Below are 19,396 nucleotides of genomic sequence, written 5' to 3'. Positions count from 1 at the left end.
GCCCAGGTACGACTCCGGTAGACATTCTGGCCGAGGTTAATTGGTGCTTAGGGTGGCGGAGTCAAACTGTCAAGACCCAGGCTGCAGAGCACCAATAACCATACACAGAGGCCAGAATCTATCTAATATCTTTATTGAAGGAATATATAAAGTTAATAAAAACAAGTGTAGAAAATAGTCCAGAATTAGACCTTTCAGGAAAGGTCAGTATTAGTCCAAAAAAGCAATGTCCAATAAGAAATATTAAGGTCCAAAGTTGTAATCCAATAACCGAAACACTCACTTTGCCAAGCAAAGTGAGGGGAGATGACAAGGTCCTTTAGTCCATGAAACTTGAGCGAGGCTAGGAATTAACTTGATACTTGAAACAAGGCTTGAACGTGGAACAAGGTAACTAAGAACAAGAACAAGGTCCGTGGAATAACTTGATAAAATCCGTGGAACAAGGCAAGGATTGATCCTGGGAAACAAGGCAAAGTCCGTAGATAAACAAAGGCTGGGAAGCAAGGCGAAGGCTGGATAGCAAGGCAAGGCTTGAGCAGGAGCGAGGCTTGAATCGGAGCGCGCTGTCCAGACACAACTCGCTCCGTAGGCTGACGAATTGACTCCGCGAAGTTACTACGCGGGTAAAACACCTAAATAGAGTCTAACTTTCCCGCCGAAGCAGTTCTCTGGGAATCAGAACCGAAAGCTAAACTCTGAGACCAGATGTGAGACTCCCCAAAGATTCTCACGAGAAGCAGTCTTAATTGGCCACATTCTTAGCTGCAATCCTCGCACTCCTGCGCGAAGCTGATTCCAAACTTCTCTGTTGTTTACAAAACTCCCGGCGCAAGAACACGGGAGAAGTAGGCTCTGGGCTTGTTTGACATACTTCTGGGAGACAACTTTCTTGCAGGTGCAAGGTTCCCAGATCTGCCTGGGAAAGATCTGGCTGAGAAGAATCCAGTTCAGACTGGGAAGGTAAAAAACCCAAGTTTTCATCTTCATCAGGAATTACAATGTCCTGAGCAGGACTACAAGGCCCATGGGTCATCACACAAGGTCACCCACTGGATTTCATGACAGATGTGAAACACACTCTCCACAGTTGTAGTCCAACACTCAAACTACTGTACCTTGCTAACTCTTTTCCTTGTTATCATGAAATGTCTCCTGTTCTCATGATAAGTATTTCTTAATGAGATTATGAATTCGGAACTCTAGATGGACATATTCTGTAATTTCAGGAACATACATTGAGCAGGCAAAGTGTAATGCTCTACCTTCCCAGCTATGTGTTCTTTCTCTGCCTTGAGAATTGCACTAAGATCTAGGTACTTTTAGGTCAGTTTGCACACTGTTGTAAGCTACACGTATTAGATGGGAAAGGTGGGAGATTGAGATACCTTAAAACCAGATGAGAGAGCCAGGGAGATGTTATGGTTTGAGTAGTGGAAAGCAGGTTTTGAATCCCCATTTGGCCATGAAATCCCATTCTCTCAATCTAAGAGGGAGGCAAAGGTAATGCTTCTTCTGAACAAATCTTGCCAAGAAAAATCCTTCGATAGGTTCACCTTAGAGTTAACATAAGTCAGAAATGGCTTCAAGGCACACAACAACAGCAATAACAATGAACTTGAGTAATCAACCCAAATCAGTCTGATCTCTTTGCAAGATGAAAGAAATTACCTTGGAATTATAATCAATCTCTTCCCATTTCTAGGCAAACCTTATATATCTACATCTATGTTGTAGATGTAGATAATAACAACAACAACAACAACAATATAATAATAATACTTTATTCTTGTATCCCGCCCCATCTCCCCAAGGGGACTCGGGGCGGCTTACAAAGGGACCATGCCCAAACAATATAAAAATACAACAGTAAAAACAAATCCAAACACAGCAATAAATACATACTGGAATGCATTTCCAAAAGAGATCAGGCAATCCCCTACATTATCCAATTTCCGTAAGGAACTGAAGACGTGGTGTCGGCAGGTTTTTGAGTAATTACATTGGACTACCGCCGATTTCTGGGCCTGAATATATTGCACAAGATTTCCCTAGCCTAAAATGATACATTTTAATATATTGGTTTTATGGTTCCCACTCCCTTGATCTGGTCATGTAAGTGTGATTTATTGTTATAATTGTATTATTTTACTTTGTTTAATAATGTGTATTATGTTGTTATGTAATGTTTGTGTTTGCTTTTATGACTGTAAACCGCCCTGAGTCCCATCCGGGAGATAGGGCGGTATATAAATAAAGTTTTATTATTATTTATTATAATCAGAGGACTAGATGTGATAGTCCCAACTGATTTATAACAATTGGAGGCTATGGTGCTAGAAGTGTGACTTATTGAAAGCTTGGTGGAAAAGCATGTACTCTTTATTCTACAACTTTTCACAAAATCTTTTTTATTAAAAGAAATTTATCTGCTTGCTTTGGCAATATTTTGTAGTGCAGTGTTTCAATTATGTTAATTAGAAAAAAAGTTTTTAATGTGAATTGTGCATTAATAAAATCATGATATTCAAGGGCTACATTAAACAGACCCAAGTCTTTATTTCTTTGTCAGTAATTAGTTCTTCTTTCAAATTTGATTAATTTTTATTATTATACTTTATGGATGCCTAGTATTTTATGTTAATTGATTACAGAGGTGTAATCTACTTTAATTTTTTATAGTTTCGCTTAACTGAAATTATGTATAAAGGATTCTGTACTATGAACACAACAAATTATAAAATGATGCAGCTTTAAAAAAATAACTGGAGTAATTGGAATTTTTGTGTTGCAGGATCTTAGAAATTATCAATATACATTGCTTACAATAGATAATTTGGTTATCCATATGGAAATGGGAAGAAGCTGTATTAAAATACCTCTTCAAAGACATAATGAGGTGAGTGTAATTTCTAGTGAGCGCTTGGATCATGATTCATATAAACCAGGGAATGAAAGTGAATCTAGAATGGTGGGCTGCTCCTCAACCAGATTCCAAATCCATGGGCTGGATATCAGTGGAGCATTGTTATACCCATTTATATCAAGGCCATCTAGAGTCTGTCTGACTTGGTAAAATGTGCTATTTTGACCAAAGAACTGGCTTGGACATTCTCTTCCTCAAATGTTATCAAGGGAGAAAACCCAGGGCTCAAGATATTGGGATTTGGGGGAGTCTAACTCACATTGTATTCTGGGACCTAGGCAATGTTTACAGGCTTTGTAAAGACTAAATGATTTGTTGTTATAGCTAAACTCATAGAGTATGTGGGAAAGGTGACATGTAGTACAAGGGAGTGGCCTTGATTGTGTGCTACTATTACATTTAAAAAGATGCACGGAAAATGGGGTGATAAAAGCAGGTAGGTAACATTTCATTAGAGCAGAATTCACACATTGTTTTTATGCTTGTTCCCTTGTTGGTTCAAGGTAAAAGTGAAGAGAATTACAATTTGAAACACTTAACGAATAAAGCATTAAATATAAAAGATTTTTTAAAAATTCAATTGCAGGTGATCAAGGTGATGAATACTTCCAATGAGCATGTCATTAGCATTGGAGCAAGTTTCAGTTCTGAGGCAGATTCACACTTAGTTTGTGTACAGAATGACGAAGGAGTCTATCAGACACAAGCAAACAGTGCTACTGGACAGCCTAGGAAAAGTAAGTTATCTTATACAGCAGTGTGGTCCAACCCATGCAGCCCACCAATTCATTTTTGTTGGCCCTTGCCCTTCTTACTGGAAAAGTATTTTAACATTTGGAAAAAAAATCATTTACCCTTCTTACTGCTTTAAGTTTTTAAGAAACATTTTATTTCTGGAATGTCTCTGGCCCTCACATTCCTATACTAAAGTTTGATTGGCCCTCGGGTAAATAAAGGTTGGACCACACTGTTATGCAGTATTGAGTTCAATAGATTAAGTACCTATATTACTATGTCTGGGGTTCAGGACCAGTCTCTTGGCTTTAGGAAAGAAATTACAATATCAATCACAAGAAATGCTGTTTCTTGTTCCACGCTGAACAGTATGTGGAGATTACCATGAAAGAAATCATCAATAAAGAACATCTTCCTACTTCTGAATTTTGATCTTTTTTATTAGGTTCAGTAATGATAACAATGCAAGCATGAAAATGTAAAACTCTGAACTTGACTTTTATTTCAATGACAACATGAAGCTTCTGTATGCTGAATGGGACTAAAAAAGATCAAAATTCAGAAATAGGAGGAATGGACTGATAATACATTTTCTCAATAGAAATAACTTTGCAGGATCTTAATTAAAGAGAATTGTACCTCAGTACTCCTATGTGTCATTATTTTAAAAAATGATAGAACCTGGAACCTTCTGCATACAAAACCTGCATACACTTCGGCCCTCCAGGTGTTTTGGACTTCAGCTCCTACAATTCCTAACAACCTGTTAGGTAAAGTAAGAGGTAAAGTCCAAAACACGTGGAGGGCTGAAGTTTGCCCATGCCTGTTCTATACTGTGTCCTTTTTCATGTAAACATGGTGGTTTTTTTGTCTTCAAGTAATTTCTAACTTATGGGGATAGTGTCATGGAGTTTTCAGGCAAGGTTTGTTCAGAGACAGGTTGCCTTTGCCTTCCTCTGAAGCTGAGACTGATTTGCTCAAGGTCAAACAGTAGGTTTTCATGGCTGAGCAGCGATTTGAACCATGGTCTCCAGAGTCATAGTTAAGTGATCAAATCACTACATCCCTCTGGTTCTCTACTTTAACTGTATTAGTGTTAGTGTAATTTTCTAATTATTACAAATTAAACAGTAATTAAATGCCCTTATTAGGAACTCTCGATTCTATCATGCATCTAGAATTATGAGGGTTGTGTTTCCAGCAGAGCACTGAATGTGGTTAATTCTGTACAATATTGTAAGTTCATATGGACAACTGAAGTTTGATATGCTTTTTCAGTTACAGGTGCAAGCTTTGTTGTCTTCAATGGATCCCTAAAAACGTCTGCAGGATTCCTTGCTAAATCTAGTATTGTTGAAGGTAGGGCTCATCATGCTGTCTAATACTAAAATTCATTTCTCATAATAATCTAAATAAGTAACTAGTTGTCTTAGGATAGGGATGGGAAACTGTAGTTTTTCAGGTGTTGCTGGACTGCAGCTCCCACCATCCTTCACCCTTGGCTGTGAAGAGCTTATGCCAAATCCGACTACCACCTACCAATACGAGTATGACTTTGCTTTTGTAATAAATTATCCATATTTTGTGGGGGGTTTTTAAAATATAAAACAAATTGTGTTTTTTTATTGCAGATGGAATAATGGTACAGATTACACCTGAGACAATGAACGGCTTACGTCAAGCTTTAAGGGAGAAAAAGGACTTCAGGATTACATGTGGCAAAGTGGATTCAGGAGATTTGAGAGAATATGTAGACATTTGTTGGGTAGAAGATGAAAGAAAAATAAATATGAGGTATATTTTACTAAGGTTTAGGTGAATCACTTCTGCAAAGTTGTTTGCTTTTTTTGGTAAATATCAAATGGAAGAGTAAGAATGAGAATTATTTGCATTTTAACTAATTCTCTTCATAGAATTTTTATAAATATTTTCCTTGAGTGTGTGCTCCTGACACGAATTTTTTTTTCATCTGAACAATTTCCAAGGGAAATGCTATGGATTTTTAAAAATGACCTGAATTTAGATGTTTCAATGTTATATAAATTTTCTTCATTAACCCCAATCCCTTTTCTTTTAAGTAAACATTTACAAGTTGGTGGAGAGATCACCATAGAATGGCTTTAAAGGTTCACCATTGGAATATTACTTTTAAGCATAATCGTTGTATTTTCAATCTGGATCCTAATGCTGCACTGCTGTAGCTGTCCTAGTTTTTCACACGAATTCCCTTTCCGTATTTCTCCCCCCACCTCCTCCAGCTCATACACACACAACCTTGAACATGGTCCAAGACTTGTACTTTCTTGAAGTTTTTATATTTGTGGCTTGAATTCAAAGACTTGTATTCATAATTCTGCTCACACAGTTGGCATCTCTCACTCTCTGTTCTCCTTAAATAGTTGATTCTGGTGCCAGTACACTCTTCTAAATAGTGTGAGATGTGGCACAATGAGTTGCAAAGGGATTGGGGGGGGGGGGGTTGGCAGAAATTGGTGGCAAGTGATTGAAAGAGCCTTTTCCTTATGAAGGGCTTATTTGAGCACATTGAGGTAGGTTTTAAAGAGTAGGTAGCAGGGAAAATCTCGTCAAGTGTCTCATCGTGGACCAGGCGACTTCTTTAGTCTGAAATAAAGATTCAGAGAATTGCTAAACTAGTTGCTAAATCACAAATCTCAAAGGGCTTTGTATCTCCCCGAATGTAATATCCTATTTCATGGAAAGCAATTGGTAAACCAATGACACATCCAGACTTAAAACACCAGACTTGTTTGGAAATACGTATATGTAAGTGTAGTTTCCAGTTCACATATAGCAGGAAGCCATGGTTAAACTTTGGCTTACCATTTCTTGCCATGTCTAAATACAGAAGCAAAATGGCTGTGTGATGCTGCAGATGTCTGACACTCATTCATGGCCTGGCTAACAAGCGTATTGGGTCACTGTATGGGAGATGAAATCTCCAGAGCCTGAGTAGTGCAATTAATGTAGTATTAACCATGTCTTATAGTGTTACAAGCCCAATAGATGGGAAATCAATGGAAGGAGTTCAAAGTGAAAAAATTGTTCAAGAAGAATGTTTTGAAATGGATGGAAAACTTGTCAAGTGCACAGAGGTAAGTAAATTTGCTGGGATTTTTTAAAGGTCAATGATTCTTAATATGAATTATGCTGTTTGGAACATCTCCATGCAATGCAAAGACAAGACAAGTGAATACTTAAATCCACATCTATTGCAATCTCATTCACCACCACCCCTCCTCCAATTGCATCAGAATCTTAAATAGTGACATTCTTTGCCTTCTACTGTGGTAAATAATTTCTTTCTTTCTATCTTTCTCTCTCTCTCCTGTCTTTTCCCTAAGATTGGGACTTAAGGCAGCTTACGAACATGTGGCTTTTCGATGTTGCAGGATTGCAACATTACTCTAAGTAATGGACTACGCTGGCTAGCGCTGATCTTACGTGCAGTAGCATCTTGAGAGCCTACATGTTTCCAAACCTGCATTAGAAGACAAGCTACTTTATCTATTTCTAATATTTTTGTGTATTCAAAATTACAAGTGCTTTGCAAGAACCAACTATCCTTCCAACAAATTTTAAATTACTTTTAAGTAAATGTTGAATCCAAATATGAAATTCTTCTAGATCTGTATTCTACCTGCCCAGGTCCTAGAAACATCTAGTCTACACTGGCTTTGCAAACTGTATTTTATTTATGTAAATTAATAGGATTATCATTATATGAATATTTATTACACTTGTTATGCTGATTAATTTTAAGGTGCATGGCTAACTTTTCAATAACGTTTCAGGTGTTCTATCTCTTGAAGGCCAGTGAGTCATACAATCATGCTCATCAGTTTGCTAAAGAAATTGCATTGGCTTCTTGTACAGCCCTTCGTCAACATCTCAAAACACTAAAAAGTAACGGAATGAACAAGATCGGTCTTCGAGTCTCCATGGATACTGACATGGTAATACCAAAATGATACCATTATCAATCCAAATTGTTCTTGTTAATTGCATTAAGTCATCAACACGTGGCAGCTCTATGAGTGAGACTCCTCCTATTACCAACTGCCCTGTTCCGGTCTTGCAGACTCAGGCCTGTGGTTTCCTTGACTGAGTCTACCCACTTGTGATGGAGTCGTCGACTTTTCCTATTGCCTTTCATCGTACCAAGCATTATCAAATCAGTTACGTCAGTGGTTCCCAACCTCTGGTCCTGCAGGTATTTTGGACTTCAGTTCCCACAATTATTAACTGCTAGTAAGCTGGCTGGAATTGCTGGGAGTTGAAGTCCAAAACACCTGAAGGACCAAAGATTGTCTGAACATGTCTCTCATTATGACCCATTGCGTAATCTAAGATCTTCTGGGGAGGCCCTGCTCTCGGTCCCGCCAGGCTCCCTCCCTCCTGTCAATTAGACAGGCTCCCTCCCTCCTGTCTTTCCAAAAAAGAACGAAAACATGGTTATGGGACCAGGCTTTTGAGCAAGAGTAGCAGCAGAAATGAGATATGACAACTATACGACTCAATGACATACCTTATTTGGACTTGAAACGTCCCTTGAATGTATATTTATATGTATAATTATGTAGGTTTTTAAACGTGATGTAAATTGTTTTGATGTATGTGTTTTTATATTTTAAGTCGCCCCGAGTCCCCTGATGGGTGAGAAGAGTGGGGTAGAAATGATGTAATAAAATAAATAAATAAATAAATAAATAAATACATTGGGAACCACTGATACAAGTGATGAAAATACTGTAACCATTTCCTTACCCTTGTTTCACCTTTTATACAGTCTGTTTTGAGCTTAGGAATTACATCCAGCCTAAACCCAGTAGGACATCTGCAAATAAGAGAAGCTTGTATTCCCAGCTAGTATTCTACCATTTCTGAGCCATCAGAAAAACACAAGCTGTTTTAGAAAAAGGGCCTGATACCACTCACTGATGAGAAAGTTCTTTAAGTTAAGGGAGATCCCCTTCCAAACACAAACTGAGTTGCAGCTGAATCTGTTCTGTGGGTAATCATATAGCCGAAAGGGCCTATTAAAAAGATTTTTCTTAAGTAACTTTTTAAAATGCTGAACTGTAACTGTAACTTTCCTAAAGCCATAAAATAGGTCAGAATGGGGTGTAAACCTAAATAGATACTTGCCTGCTTCATGTTGGTATAATACAACAGTGGGTAAATGCACCCTGAGGACAACCTGTATCCCCTAAGTCATTTTTGTGACAGCCATAGAGTCCACTCCTTGCCCAATTTCCATATGTTTGTGTCTTTTTAAAATGAAACCAGAAATGTCCTAACAAAGCTGCTTGCAATGTATTCCTGGTTTTTTCTAGTTTTTTTGGCATAATGCTAGTCTGCCAAGGATCATAGTGGTAGAAATGGCCATACGAACACACCCTGCCAGTCTTTTGTAGTTCTACATTCCTGGTACAGGGGAGTCCCTGAGTTACAAATATTCAACTTACACAACTCCAAGTTCCAAAGGGGGGTGAGACAACAGGAAGTGAGAGGAAATCTACACCTAGGAAGGGGAATTCACTTCTGTAAGAGCAATGATGGGGAAAAGGTGTCTCTACAGAAGCTTTGTTGCCAACCATTGTTTCCACAACAACCAAAAGATTTTCAAAATTCAATTGTCGCAGGGACAGAAAGTGAGGTGAAATCTTTTGAACAGGGGCACAGACAACAAATGATATCCAAGACTAGAAAAAAACTTTTGACTGTACAGTAGTTAAATCCAAATTACATACAAATTCAACTTAAGAACAGCTCTACAAAACATATCTTGTTTGTAACCTAAGGACTGCCTATATAGTATATCTAACAGTATTTCTCTCCATTTTAGGTGGAATATCAAGCTGGATCTGGAGGACATCTTCTTCCTCAGCATTACCTAAATGATCTAGATAGCGCTTTGATTCCTGTGATTCATGGTGGGACATCAAATACTACAAATCTTCCACTGGAAATTGAATTAATATTTTTCATTACGGAATCGCTATTAATGTAACTGATGTGTATTTTATTGACTGAACTGCTAGCACTGACCAGTACCAAAGGAGTTATATTACACCATGGATGGAATGTTCAGGATTATTATTTTTTGAAAAGCCAATGTTTTAGTAATGTATCCTTAGGAGGATTTTGCCTTTTAAAAAGTGAGTGTATTTCTTTATAACCTCAACTTGAAAGCTCCATTTTTAAACTTGGGTTTAATAATGTTCTGAAACTTTACACTTAATACTGTCACTAGAAAGTGAAGGATGGACTAAAACTAGCGTAAGTTTTTGAAATGCTGAAGTTAGCCATCATTCTTTTGCAAATAAATGCTTTAGCCGTTATTTTTACTTAGATGCTGCTTTAATTAATTATTCTAAACTGATATTGAGTTTTTTAAAAATATATAAGCATGTTTAAGCAGAACAGAGTTGAAACTTGAGGGTCAGATATACAAGCTGCTGATTTACGAAAGCATCAACGTATTAAAAATGTCTGAAAGATGTTCGTACAAACTAATTACCAGTGTGAGGAAGCATACATATCTCTGCCAAGTGTGATCATTTTGTAAGACACTAATTTTTAAAACTGGTATGTTTCAAATGTATAACGATGCTTCCAAAATTTAACAGCGCTACTGAACTACCTTTTGAATTACTGACTTTGTTATACATTTATATGGATTTATTGAACATAAAATGATCTTTATATTAAATACTTAATCTTTCTTTTTTTGTCAGCTGTATAGTTGTTTCTTGGATTCCCAAGAATGAGTAAGAAGCCAGATGACCCTTAAAGTAGTCATCTTGTAGCAGTAAACCAGGCTACGAAGCCTGCATGTGCTTCCTTCTCTGATTTTGAGACGTCTTGGTATCCCTGTTTACTTTCAGGGAGAACAGTGTATTAAGTGTGAATTTTCATGAACAGTTTGCTGTAACATACTTGAGCTTTATACAGTTCTTATTTTTATAATGGGATATTTTCAGTAAATAAGCATTTACCTATGGCAATGATTAAGATTAGTAGTCTAAATCAAGTTTGATAATACCTGCATAATGTTCCTGTTTGTTATCAACAGAAGGAAATTGTGTGTATGTCTGTTTGTCTTTGATTTATGTTTGATTAAAATATTGTTAAGACTGCAAACTTTCTGATTCTATGTGAGTCTAGATGTCTTTTTGACATTTACTGGCTAAATTTGTTGCTGTCCTGTGTTGTCATGTTATTTCTGATTTAAGGTAAACCTATCATGTTGTTTTCCTGGCACAATTGTTTAGAGGGTGTTTGCCTTTGCCTCCTGCTAAGGCCGAGAGAGTGTCACCCTGTGGGTTTTTGTGAGGAAGCAGGGATTCACCCTATGTAAATAATATGCTGACCACATTATTTACATAGAATAATAGAGTTGGAAGAAACATCATGGACCATCCAGTCCAACTCCCTGCCAAGAAGCAGGAAATTGCATTCAAAGCACCCGCAACAGAGCCATCCAGTTTCTGCTTTAAAACCTCCAAAGAAGGAGCCTCCCCCACACTTTCCTGCAGTTTGAAGCCATTGCTCCGTGTCCTATTTTAAAAGGCTTATAATCAAAATATTTGCATGTAATTAGAATCATAGAGTTGGAAGAGACCACAAGGGCCATCCAATCCAAGCCCCTGCCATGCAAGAACAGTCAAAGTACCCATATGATTTTGAAAGCATGTCATATGATTTTAAGAGCTTGCAAGAAACTTGTGGCCATTGAACTGGTTCATCCTTTACCCAACATGCTTAGTCCAAGACAGGTTCTGGATTTGTTACTTTTTTCTGGGTGTTGGGGTACATATATTTGCATAAACCAGCGTAATGAGATGCCTTAGAGATGCAGTGCCTTTCATGTTCCTTGAATTCAACCAGAGAAGTCAGCCATAGCAGAGCACTTCATGAACTAACCTGGACACAGCATGTTATTTGAGAACACAGAAATTCTGGACCACTTTAACAACCACCACATCAGACTACACAGAGAAGCCATTGAAATCCACAAGCATGTGAACAATTTCAACAGAAAGGAGGAAACCAAGAAAATGAACGAACTCTGGCTACCAGTATTTGAAAATCAGGACAGTAAATAAAGAACAACACTCAGAAAACAGAGGACTTCCAGAAAAAAAACAATCAGGGCCAGTTAACTCCTCCCAACAAAGGGTTCCCCCAGGCAGGAAGCGGCCAGGCCTTGAAGCTGCAATTTATTTATTTATTTATTTATTTACAGTATTTATATTCCGCCCTTCTCACCCCGAAGGGGACTCAGGGCGGATCACATTATAACACACATAGGGCAAACATTCAATGCCCATAAACACATCAAACAGACTGAGAGACACACGCAGAGGCAAGTTAACGTTCTTCTGAGGGGATGTTCGATTCTGGCCACCGGGGGGAGCAGCTGCTTCATCATCCACACTGACGGCACTTCCTCATTTCAGGTCGTAAATTAGTTAATCTTGCCTCCCCACTTTATAAGTGGTACCTTATCTCCTACTTGATAGATGCAACTATCTTTCGGGTTGCTAGGTCAGCAACGAGCAGGGGCTATTTTTTATTTTTAATTGACGGGTGCTCACCCCGCCACGGGCTGGCCTCGAACTCATGACCTCATGGTCAGAGTGATTTAAGGCAGCTGCTCAACAGCTGCGCCACAGCCCGGCCCCACTGCGCCACAGCCCGGCCCCACAATGCCATTCAGTGTTAATCAAGGTGGCCAATTGCAACATTCACACCTGCCTCAAACACTCAAGAGTTATTTCTACCACCTTGGACATTCCAGATATATAAACCCCACTTGACTAGTTTCCAACACATCCCACAACCTCTGTGGATGTCTGCCATAGATGTGGGTGCAACGTCAGGAGAGAAAGCTTCTGGAACATGGCTATACGGTCCGGAAAACTCGCAGCAACCAAGAATTTTTTTTTTAATTATCTGCATCAGCATAAAATAAACAGGAAAAGCCTTTTGCTTTTCCTGATGCAGACATGTTTATGGTGGATCTGTGTCAATGAAAGGATTAGTAAACGAATTGTACACATCATTTTATTAGGATATAAATATGTGTTTATAAGTTCAAGTATATACCTCTCTCTTCCATCAGAAAATTCATTTTCCCCCTTTCAGGTCATGTGGAATTAATGCACTTTGGTCCCTTCCACACAGCTGTATAAAATCCACACTGAACTGAATTATATGGCAGTGTGGACTCAGATAACCCAGTTCAAAGCAGATATTGTGGATTATCTGCCTTGATATTCTGGGTTATACGGCTGTGTGGAAGGACCCTTAGACACTCACTACTTTAGCTATGAAACATTGGGAGTTTTGCAAGGTCTTTAGCCTTCTTTGCCCAAGAGTGCTGGAGCCTCACCAAACTACAGGTCCCATGATTCCAAAGCTTGGAGCCACTGCAGGTAAAGTGGTGTCAAACTGCATTCATTCTGCAGTGTGAATGCACCCACCGCGTGACTCCAGGGCCACGTGGGAAGGCGGTCCGAAGGCCTGGCTCCGTTTCCTGTGCTGTTTGTTCCCGAAATTGTCATGGAAGGAGGAGGACAAGGTAAGAGAGTGGCGTGCCGTTCCTCCATTGGAAGCTCTGCTGGGGGACCAATTCCCTCCCCCCTCGTTCGTATTGGGCGCGTCCTGATCACCTCGGGATGAACGGGCGGTGGGCGGTACCATTGCAGCCGCAGGGGACACTTCCGTTTTTGTAGCGGGAGAGGGAAGCTCTTAAACTCCTTCCAGTAAAAAGGATTAAGAGTTGTTTTCCATGGTTGTGCACCTTTAAATCTTCGATTTGTGGCGAATCTATCACTAGGTTTGTTCAGAAGAGGTTTGCAATCATTTGCTTTCCTAGGTTTCCATGGTCAGGCTGGGGATTTCAGTCTTGGGCATCTTCACTGTTCAGTTTGATACCGCTTTAGCTGCCATGGCTTAATGCTATTGAATCCTGGGATTGTATAATTTAGTGAGGCACCGGCATTCTTGTGCAGAGAAGGCTCAAGACCTTGTAAAACTATGTCTCCCAGGATTCTATAGCACTGAGCCAAGGCAGGTAAAGTGGTGTCAGACTGCATTAACTCCAGAGTTTGGCCCAATAGTCCAAGACCCAAAAACTAAAACATTCTGGCTCTATAAGGGTGTACTCACAATTGCCAAATTAATACAGCCTGACACCACTTTAACTGCCTTGGCTCAATGTCAAATAATCTTGGGTGTTGTAGTTTAGTCAGGCACCAGCACTATTCGGCAGAAAAGGCTAAAGACCTTGTAAAACTACAACTCCCAGCACTCCGTAGCCTCAAGCCATGTCTGCTAAAGTAGTGTCAAGCTGCATTAATTCTACAGCAGGAGTCAGGAATCCGCTCTTCGGTTATGCATACCCAAAGTGCAAATATTTTTTAATTACAGTAGAGTCTCACTTATCCAAGCTAAACGGGCCGGTAGAAGCTTGGATAAGCGAATATCTTGGATAATAAGGAGTGATTAAAGAAAAGCCTATTAAACATCAAATTAGGTTATGATTTTACAAATTAAGCACCAAAACTTCATGTTATACAACAAGTTTGACAGAAGAAGTAGTTCAATATGCAGTAATATTATGTTGGAATTACTGTATTTATGAATTTAGCACCAAAATATCACGATATATTGAAAACATTGACTACAAAAATGGCTTGGATTATCCAGAGGCTTGGATAAGCGAGGCTTGGATAAGTGAGACTCTACTGTAATTAGTAATGGTGGTTAAGTTCATTCAATTCAAGAATCGTTTGTTTGAAATAATTGAAAGGAGATAGAAGATTAAGATAATTTTTTATCAGTAACTTACATAAAATGAATACATATGTGATATGTGTATTTGCCGTATTTATATCCTGCCTTTCTCAACCCCGGAGGGGACTAACGGCATCCTTACCACAGGCAGCAATTGGATGTCATACACACATATATCAAATAAACAATTACAATTGAAAACAATAATTAAAACGTGAATGATTAAAAACATCAATTAAAATATCTGTTAAAACCAAGCCATCTGCGATGGTATCTCCCTCCAGAGAGATTAGTGAAGATGTACAATTGCACCGACAAATGTTGGAAATGTGAGAAAGAAAAAAGGCACATTTGACCACATGTGGTGGTCATGCAACAAAGTAAACTACTGGAAACAGATTCATTTGTATCTCGAAAAAATGTTAAACACAAATTTCAAAATGACACCACAAATGTACCTTTTGAACATGCCTCATGAAGAACTAGAAAGTAAATTTGGAAAAAATGTTTTACATGACAGTGGCAACTTGAATAGTATATGCTAGATATTGGAAAACCTCAGAGATACCTCTCTTAGAAGAATGGGAAAAATACATTACAGATTTGCTGATAATGGATAAAATCACCGTACTCTTAAGAGGAGAACTTTTAGAGAACTTTGTTAATGAATGGCAACCCATGATCCAACATCTCAATGTAAAATTAATCTTATATATTAGGGGAACCTATAAGACTGTAGACATGGAGGAAACTGATATTAATTTAGAGCCTATGATATCTTTATATGTACTGTACTATTTAAATAGAAAAGTGTTACCCCTTAAATAAAATATATTATCTGAGAAATGATTATGGAACACTAATAGCTAGAAAATATTGCACTCCATGCAACAAATACTTAGAAATGTATGTGTATTTGAATAAATTAAAAAAGGGAAAAAAACACGCAATCCGAAACATAATCCAGGGCCGTTCCATATGTCAATCACATTTTTTCATAGTTACATAATGCATTGCTCGAATTACTTGTCAAAAGCTTGGTGCCAAAGCCATGTCTTAAGTTTTTTCCTGAAGGTCAGGAAGAAGGGGCAGATCTAATCTCACTGGGGAGGGAGTTCCATAGTCAAGGGGCCACCACTGAGATCATACCACGGCCCTGTTAAATATTAGAGCATACCACACCCATATTAAAGGAGCTCCACTCGCTTTCAACAAGTTTCTGGGCCCAATTCAAAGTGCAGGTGATTACCTATAAAGCCCTATACGCTTCAGTCCAACCTATCTTCGAGATCGCACCTCCTTCCATGAACAGGTGTGGGACCCGAGGTCTGCCGGGGCGGCCCTCTTCTCAGTCCCTCCACCGTCACAGGTACGGTTGGTGGGGACGAGAGGGGGGCCTTCTCGGTGGTGGCTCCCCGGCTCTGGAATGCCCTCTCTGGGGAGATTAGGTTAGTCCCAACTCTCCAAATCTTTCAGTCTTTCCTAAAAACATGTTTTTTTAAAACAGACCTTTGTCCTTGAGTAGTCCACTATGGTTATATGTGATCACAACCATTTTTTACTTCAGCACTTTAGTTCATTACTTGAAGAAGCCCAGTTTACCTGCAGGTAAACTGCATTTTATAAATTTTAATTTTTTTTTTTTATTATTGATGTTGTCTGTTATTTTGTATTGAGTCAAATTTTGTGTATTGTTTTTATGCTATGTAATTCTTACTTATTTGTGGCACCATGGAATGCTATTGTGAGCCGCTCTGAGTCCCTTCGGGGAGATGGTGGCAGGGTATAAATAAAGTTTATTATTATTATTTGATACACAACAAGATTAGTACACAGCAAACAAGATCACTATACTGGCTGTTATGTTGGATCACACATCGGACATTTCCCAAGTGTCTAGGACTGTGTCATGTATCGGCAAATAATGTGTGCAGATCCAAGTAGGGTGGCCTTTTGCAGATGACAAATGGCAATTTTGTCAAGGCTAATTGTGTTTAAGTGCAGGCCAAGGTCTTTAGGCACTGCATCCAGTATGCCGATCACCACTGGGACCACCTTTACTGGCTTGTGCCAGAGTCTTTGCAGTTTGGTCTTTAAATCCTCGTATTGTGTCAGCTTTTCCAGTTGCTTCTTGTCAATCCTGCTGTAGCTTGAGACTGCAACATTAATGATCCAATGTTTTTTAACACGATCGTGAGGTCAGGAGCATTGTGTTCCAAAACTCTGTCAGTCTGAATTCGGAAGTCCCAGAGTAGTTTGGCGTGTTCATTTTCTGTAACCTTTTCAGGCTTGTGATCCCACCAGTTATTTGTCACAGGCAGATGGTATTTGCAGTACAAGTTCCAATGGATCATTTGAACAATGGTATTATGTCTCTAGTAATACTAATACTATTACTATTAATAATTAGATTATTATTATTAATAATAATTAGATATTTCAGATCTGCACATTTTATTTATTGTGTTTAAAAATCAGAGCCTTTCCATACCAAGCCTTTTAGCTCTGTACATTTAAAAACAATTGAAGGAAAGTGATTTATTCCTCTTAAAACCCTAGAACCTGCTCTCTTTTCTCCTCCAAGAGAAACTCTAAATGGCTTACAACACTAAAAGATTCATATAATAGAAACAGATCCACAAAATCTATTAAAGAACCAACCTTATGAGATTGCTGTGGTTCCTTGAGTTATACAGCAGGGGGAAACAGTGACTCTAAATCATTTAAAACAACTGAAATGTGCTTTCATTAAACAAAAACCCACAATGACATTGAAATTGAAAAAGTTACCATAAGCCATTTGTCATCAGTGCTGCCACAAGTGCCACTTAGTGAATGCCTCTGGCATTTGTACAACTGCATTTAACATAACACACATAATTGCGGTTGATGTTATATCTGGGAGGGAAATCTAATTTCCCTGTAACAAGATATTGTAGTCTATGTCCTGGGAAAATGTAATAGCCTTGCCACAGAAAGTGCATCTCTCAACAGAGGTTTTCTAATCCTTTGTAAAGAACAAGAGCAACAGCTGCACAGCTGCAATTACTTCACTGAATTGTGTTGAAAAAAGCCCAGAGAGAGATGTTTTGTTCTGATTTGAAAAAACAAATAATGCTTTTCTGCTCCGCAGGAGGCAGGAACTGTGCACATTACTAATTTTCATATGTAGGAACTGATGATACATTCAGACTTTATGGGACAAGTTTTATGTATTGGGTGCCAACATAATTCTATTGCACTCGGTCCTGCGTGTAAATTTCAAAAAGCATCTTTCAGTGGGAGTTTATAATCCAGAGTAGCAACCCCTCTGGAAGCTTTTGCCCTGGAATAAATATGTACTGATGCTTTTCTGTTGTAGGCACACTGGCATGGGTTGTGGCAGCAAGGGGGAAATATCCACAGGTGCAGCAGATGTGAAGGAAGTAAGATATTAGAAAAATTAAGTGGCCTAGGTTGGCAGATTTCGCCTGTCTTTCTTCTCCAATGCCGTTTTGTCCTGGAAAAAGCACAGCATCTGGTGTGATGCCTCATCTAGATCAGAGCTTGTTAACCTCTTGCAATCCTTGCAAGCTTGATAAATTTTTACGTGGTTCCAGGTATATAGGTACTGTATATATAATAGGCATAAAACTCAAACATTTCCTGATAACATTTCCTGATAGGCCCGGGCTGTGGCGCAGGCGGGAGAGCAAGCCAGCTGCTGCAATTAACTGCAATGAATCACTCTGACCAGGAGGTCATGAGTTTGAGCCCCGCTCGGAGCCTATGTTTGTTTGTCTTTGTTCTATGTTAAAAGGCATTGAATGGTTGCCTATATGTGTAATGTGATCCGCCCTGAGTCCCCTTCGGGGTGAGAAGGGCGGAATATAAATGCTGTAAATAATAAATAAATAAATAACTAATCAGCATTTGCAAGGCTTGCTAAACAGGCTGATTTTTCTTTTTAAGAAGGATATTATTCAGAGTCCACTGTAAACACTGCACAACAGATTCGTGTAAATGTCTAAAACAGCCACTAGGTTCCAAAAACTTTTCCTATTGCCAAATTTTTTCATGACCTCAACATTGAGCTCAGGGGACCCCATTTGGGATCAGGACCCAGAGTGTAAGAAGCAATAGTCCAGATTAGTGATTCCCAAATTTTCATCCTCCAGATGTTTTAGAATTCAATTCCTATATGCCTTACTGTTTTGGGAAATGATTAGGGATTTTGAAAACCAAAGTTCAAACACCTGGAAGACCAGAGTTTGGGAAACACTGATCTAGATTCCAGCCACTCATCATGGAGGATAGTTCTGGCAGTGGCTACTACTGTACTAATTATGCCTATACATTGCCCTTTCACATTTGTAGGTTCAACATTTGCTGATTTGATCATTCATGGATGTGATTAATATGTTATCTCTAGGAATATCTTGTTCTTCCAACATAACCATATGGTCAGCTCTACTATGGAGGGAATATAGGCATTTGTTGGTCCTCCACTGCAATTCTATGGTCAACTTCCACAAACAGTTGAGCTGGACCTATCAATGCCTAGAGAGATGTTCTCTTAGCTAAAAAAAAATAGCTTTTTTTCTATTCATGTTTTTTCACTTTCTCTGGCATTTTCTGCCTCAACGACCAGTGAATGTGGAGGGCCTGCAGTATATTACTTCATATATCAGATGTAGCTTGCTTCAGAATATCTAACAGAGTGGTTCTCAACCTGTGAGTCCCCAGGTGTTTTGGCCTACAACTCCCAGAAATCCCAGCCAGTTTGCCAGCTGTTAGGATTTCTGGGAGTTGGAGGCCAAAACATCTGGGGACCCACAGGTTGAGAACCACTGATCTATTAGTATATGATGGTGGTTTTGCTCTTGTGTCCTGCTTATGGGCTTTGCAATGGGATTTGGCTTGCTATTGGGG

At 38.8% G+C, this 19,396-nt stretch overlaps 2 protein-coding genes across 8 annotated transcripts in view; both read left to right on the top strand.

The window, feature by feature from the left end:
* zfyve16 (zinc finger FYVE-type containing 16) overlaps positions 1-10,825 on the top strand; it is a 35,663-nt gene extending 24,838 nt beyond the window's left edge. For all 4 annotated transcript variants that reach the window (XM_008102986.3, XM_008102984.3, XM_008102985.3 and 1 more), the window contains 7 exons: positions 2,795-2,899; positions 3,513-3,663; positions 4,940-5,020; positions 5,293-5,455; positions 6,669-6,774; positions 7,474-7,635; positions 9,528-10,825. In XM_008102986.3, the coding sequence (XP_008101193.2) occupies positions 2,795-2,899; positions 3,513-3,663; positions 4,940-5,020; positions 5,293-5,455; positions 6,669-6,774; positions 7,474-7,635; positions 9,528-9,692 (933 nt within the window). In that variant the 3' untranslated portion in view covers positions 9,693-10,825. The remainder of the gene's footprint in view (positions 1-2,794; positions 2,900-3,512; positions 3,664-4,939; positions 5,021-5,292; positions 5,456-6,668; positions 6,775-7,473; positions 7,636-9,527) is intronic.
* Positions 10,826-13,115: 2,290 nt separating this feature from the next.
* fam151b (family with sequence similarity 151 member B) overlaps positions 13,116-19,396 on the top strand; it is a 57,736-nt gene continuing 51,455 nt past the window's right edge. For 3 of the 4 annotated variants that reach the window (XR_010003557.1, XM_062972299.1, XM_003216271.4), the window contains exon 1: positions 13,116-13,268. Coding sequence is in view for 2 of the 4 variants with exons in the window: in XM_062972299.1 (XP_062828369.1) it covers positions 13,250-13,268 (19 nt within the window). In the remaining 2 variants the exon portion in view is untranslated. Of the gene's footprint in view, positions 13,269-13,413; positions 13,527-19,396 lie in introns of those variants that run through there. The other variant, XM_016990916.2, reaches the window with a different exon arrangement.

This window comes from Anolis carolinensis, chromosome 2, assembly GCF_035594765.1.
Source record: "Anolis carolinensis isolate JA03-04 chromosome 2, rAnoCar3.1.pri, whole genome shotgun sequence".
NCBI classification, from domain to species: Eukaryota; Metazoa; Chordata; class Lepidosauria; order Squamata; family Dactyloidae; genus Anolis; species Anolis carolinensis.
Note: the sequence above shows the minus strand (reverse complement) of the source record. Positions and strands in the feature narration are given on the sequence as shown.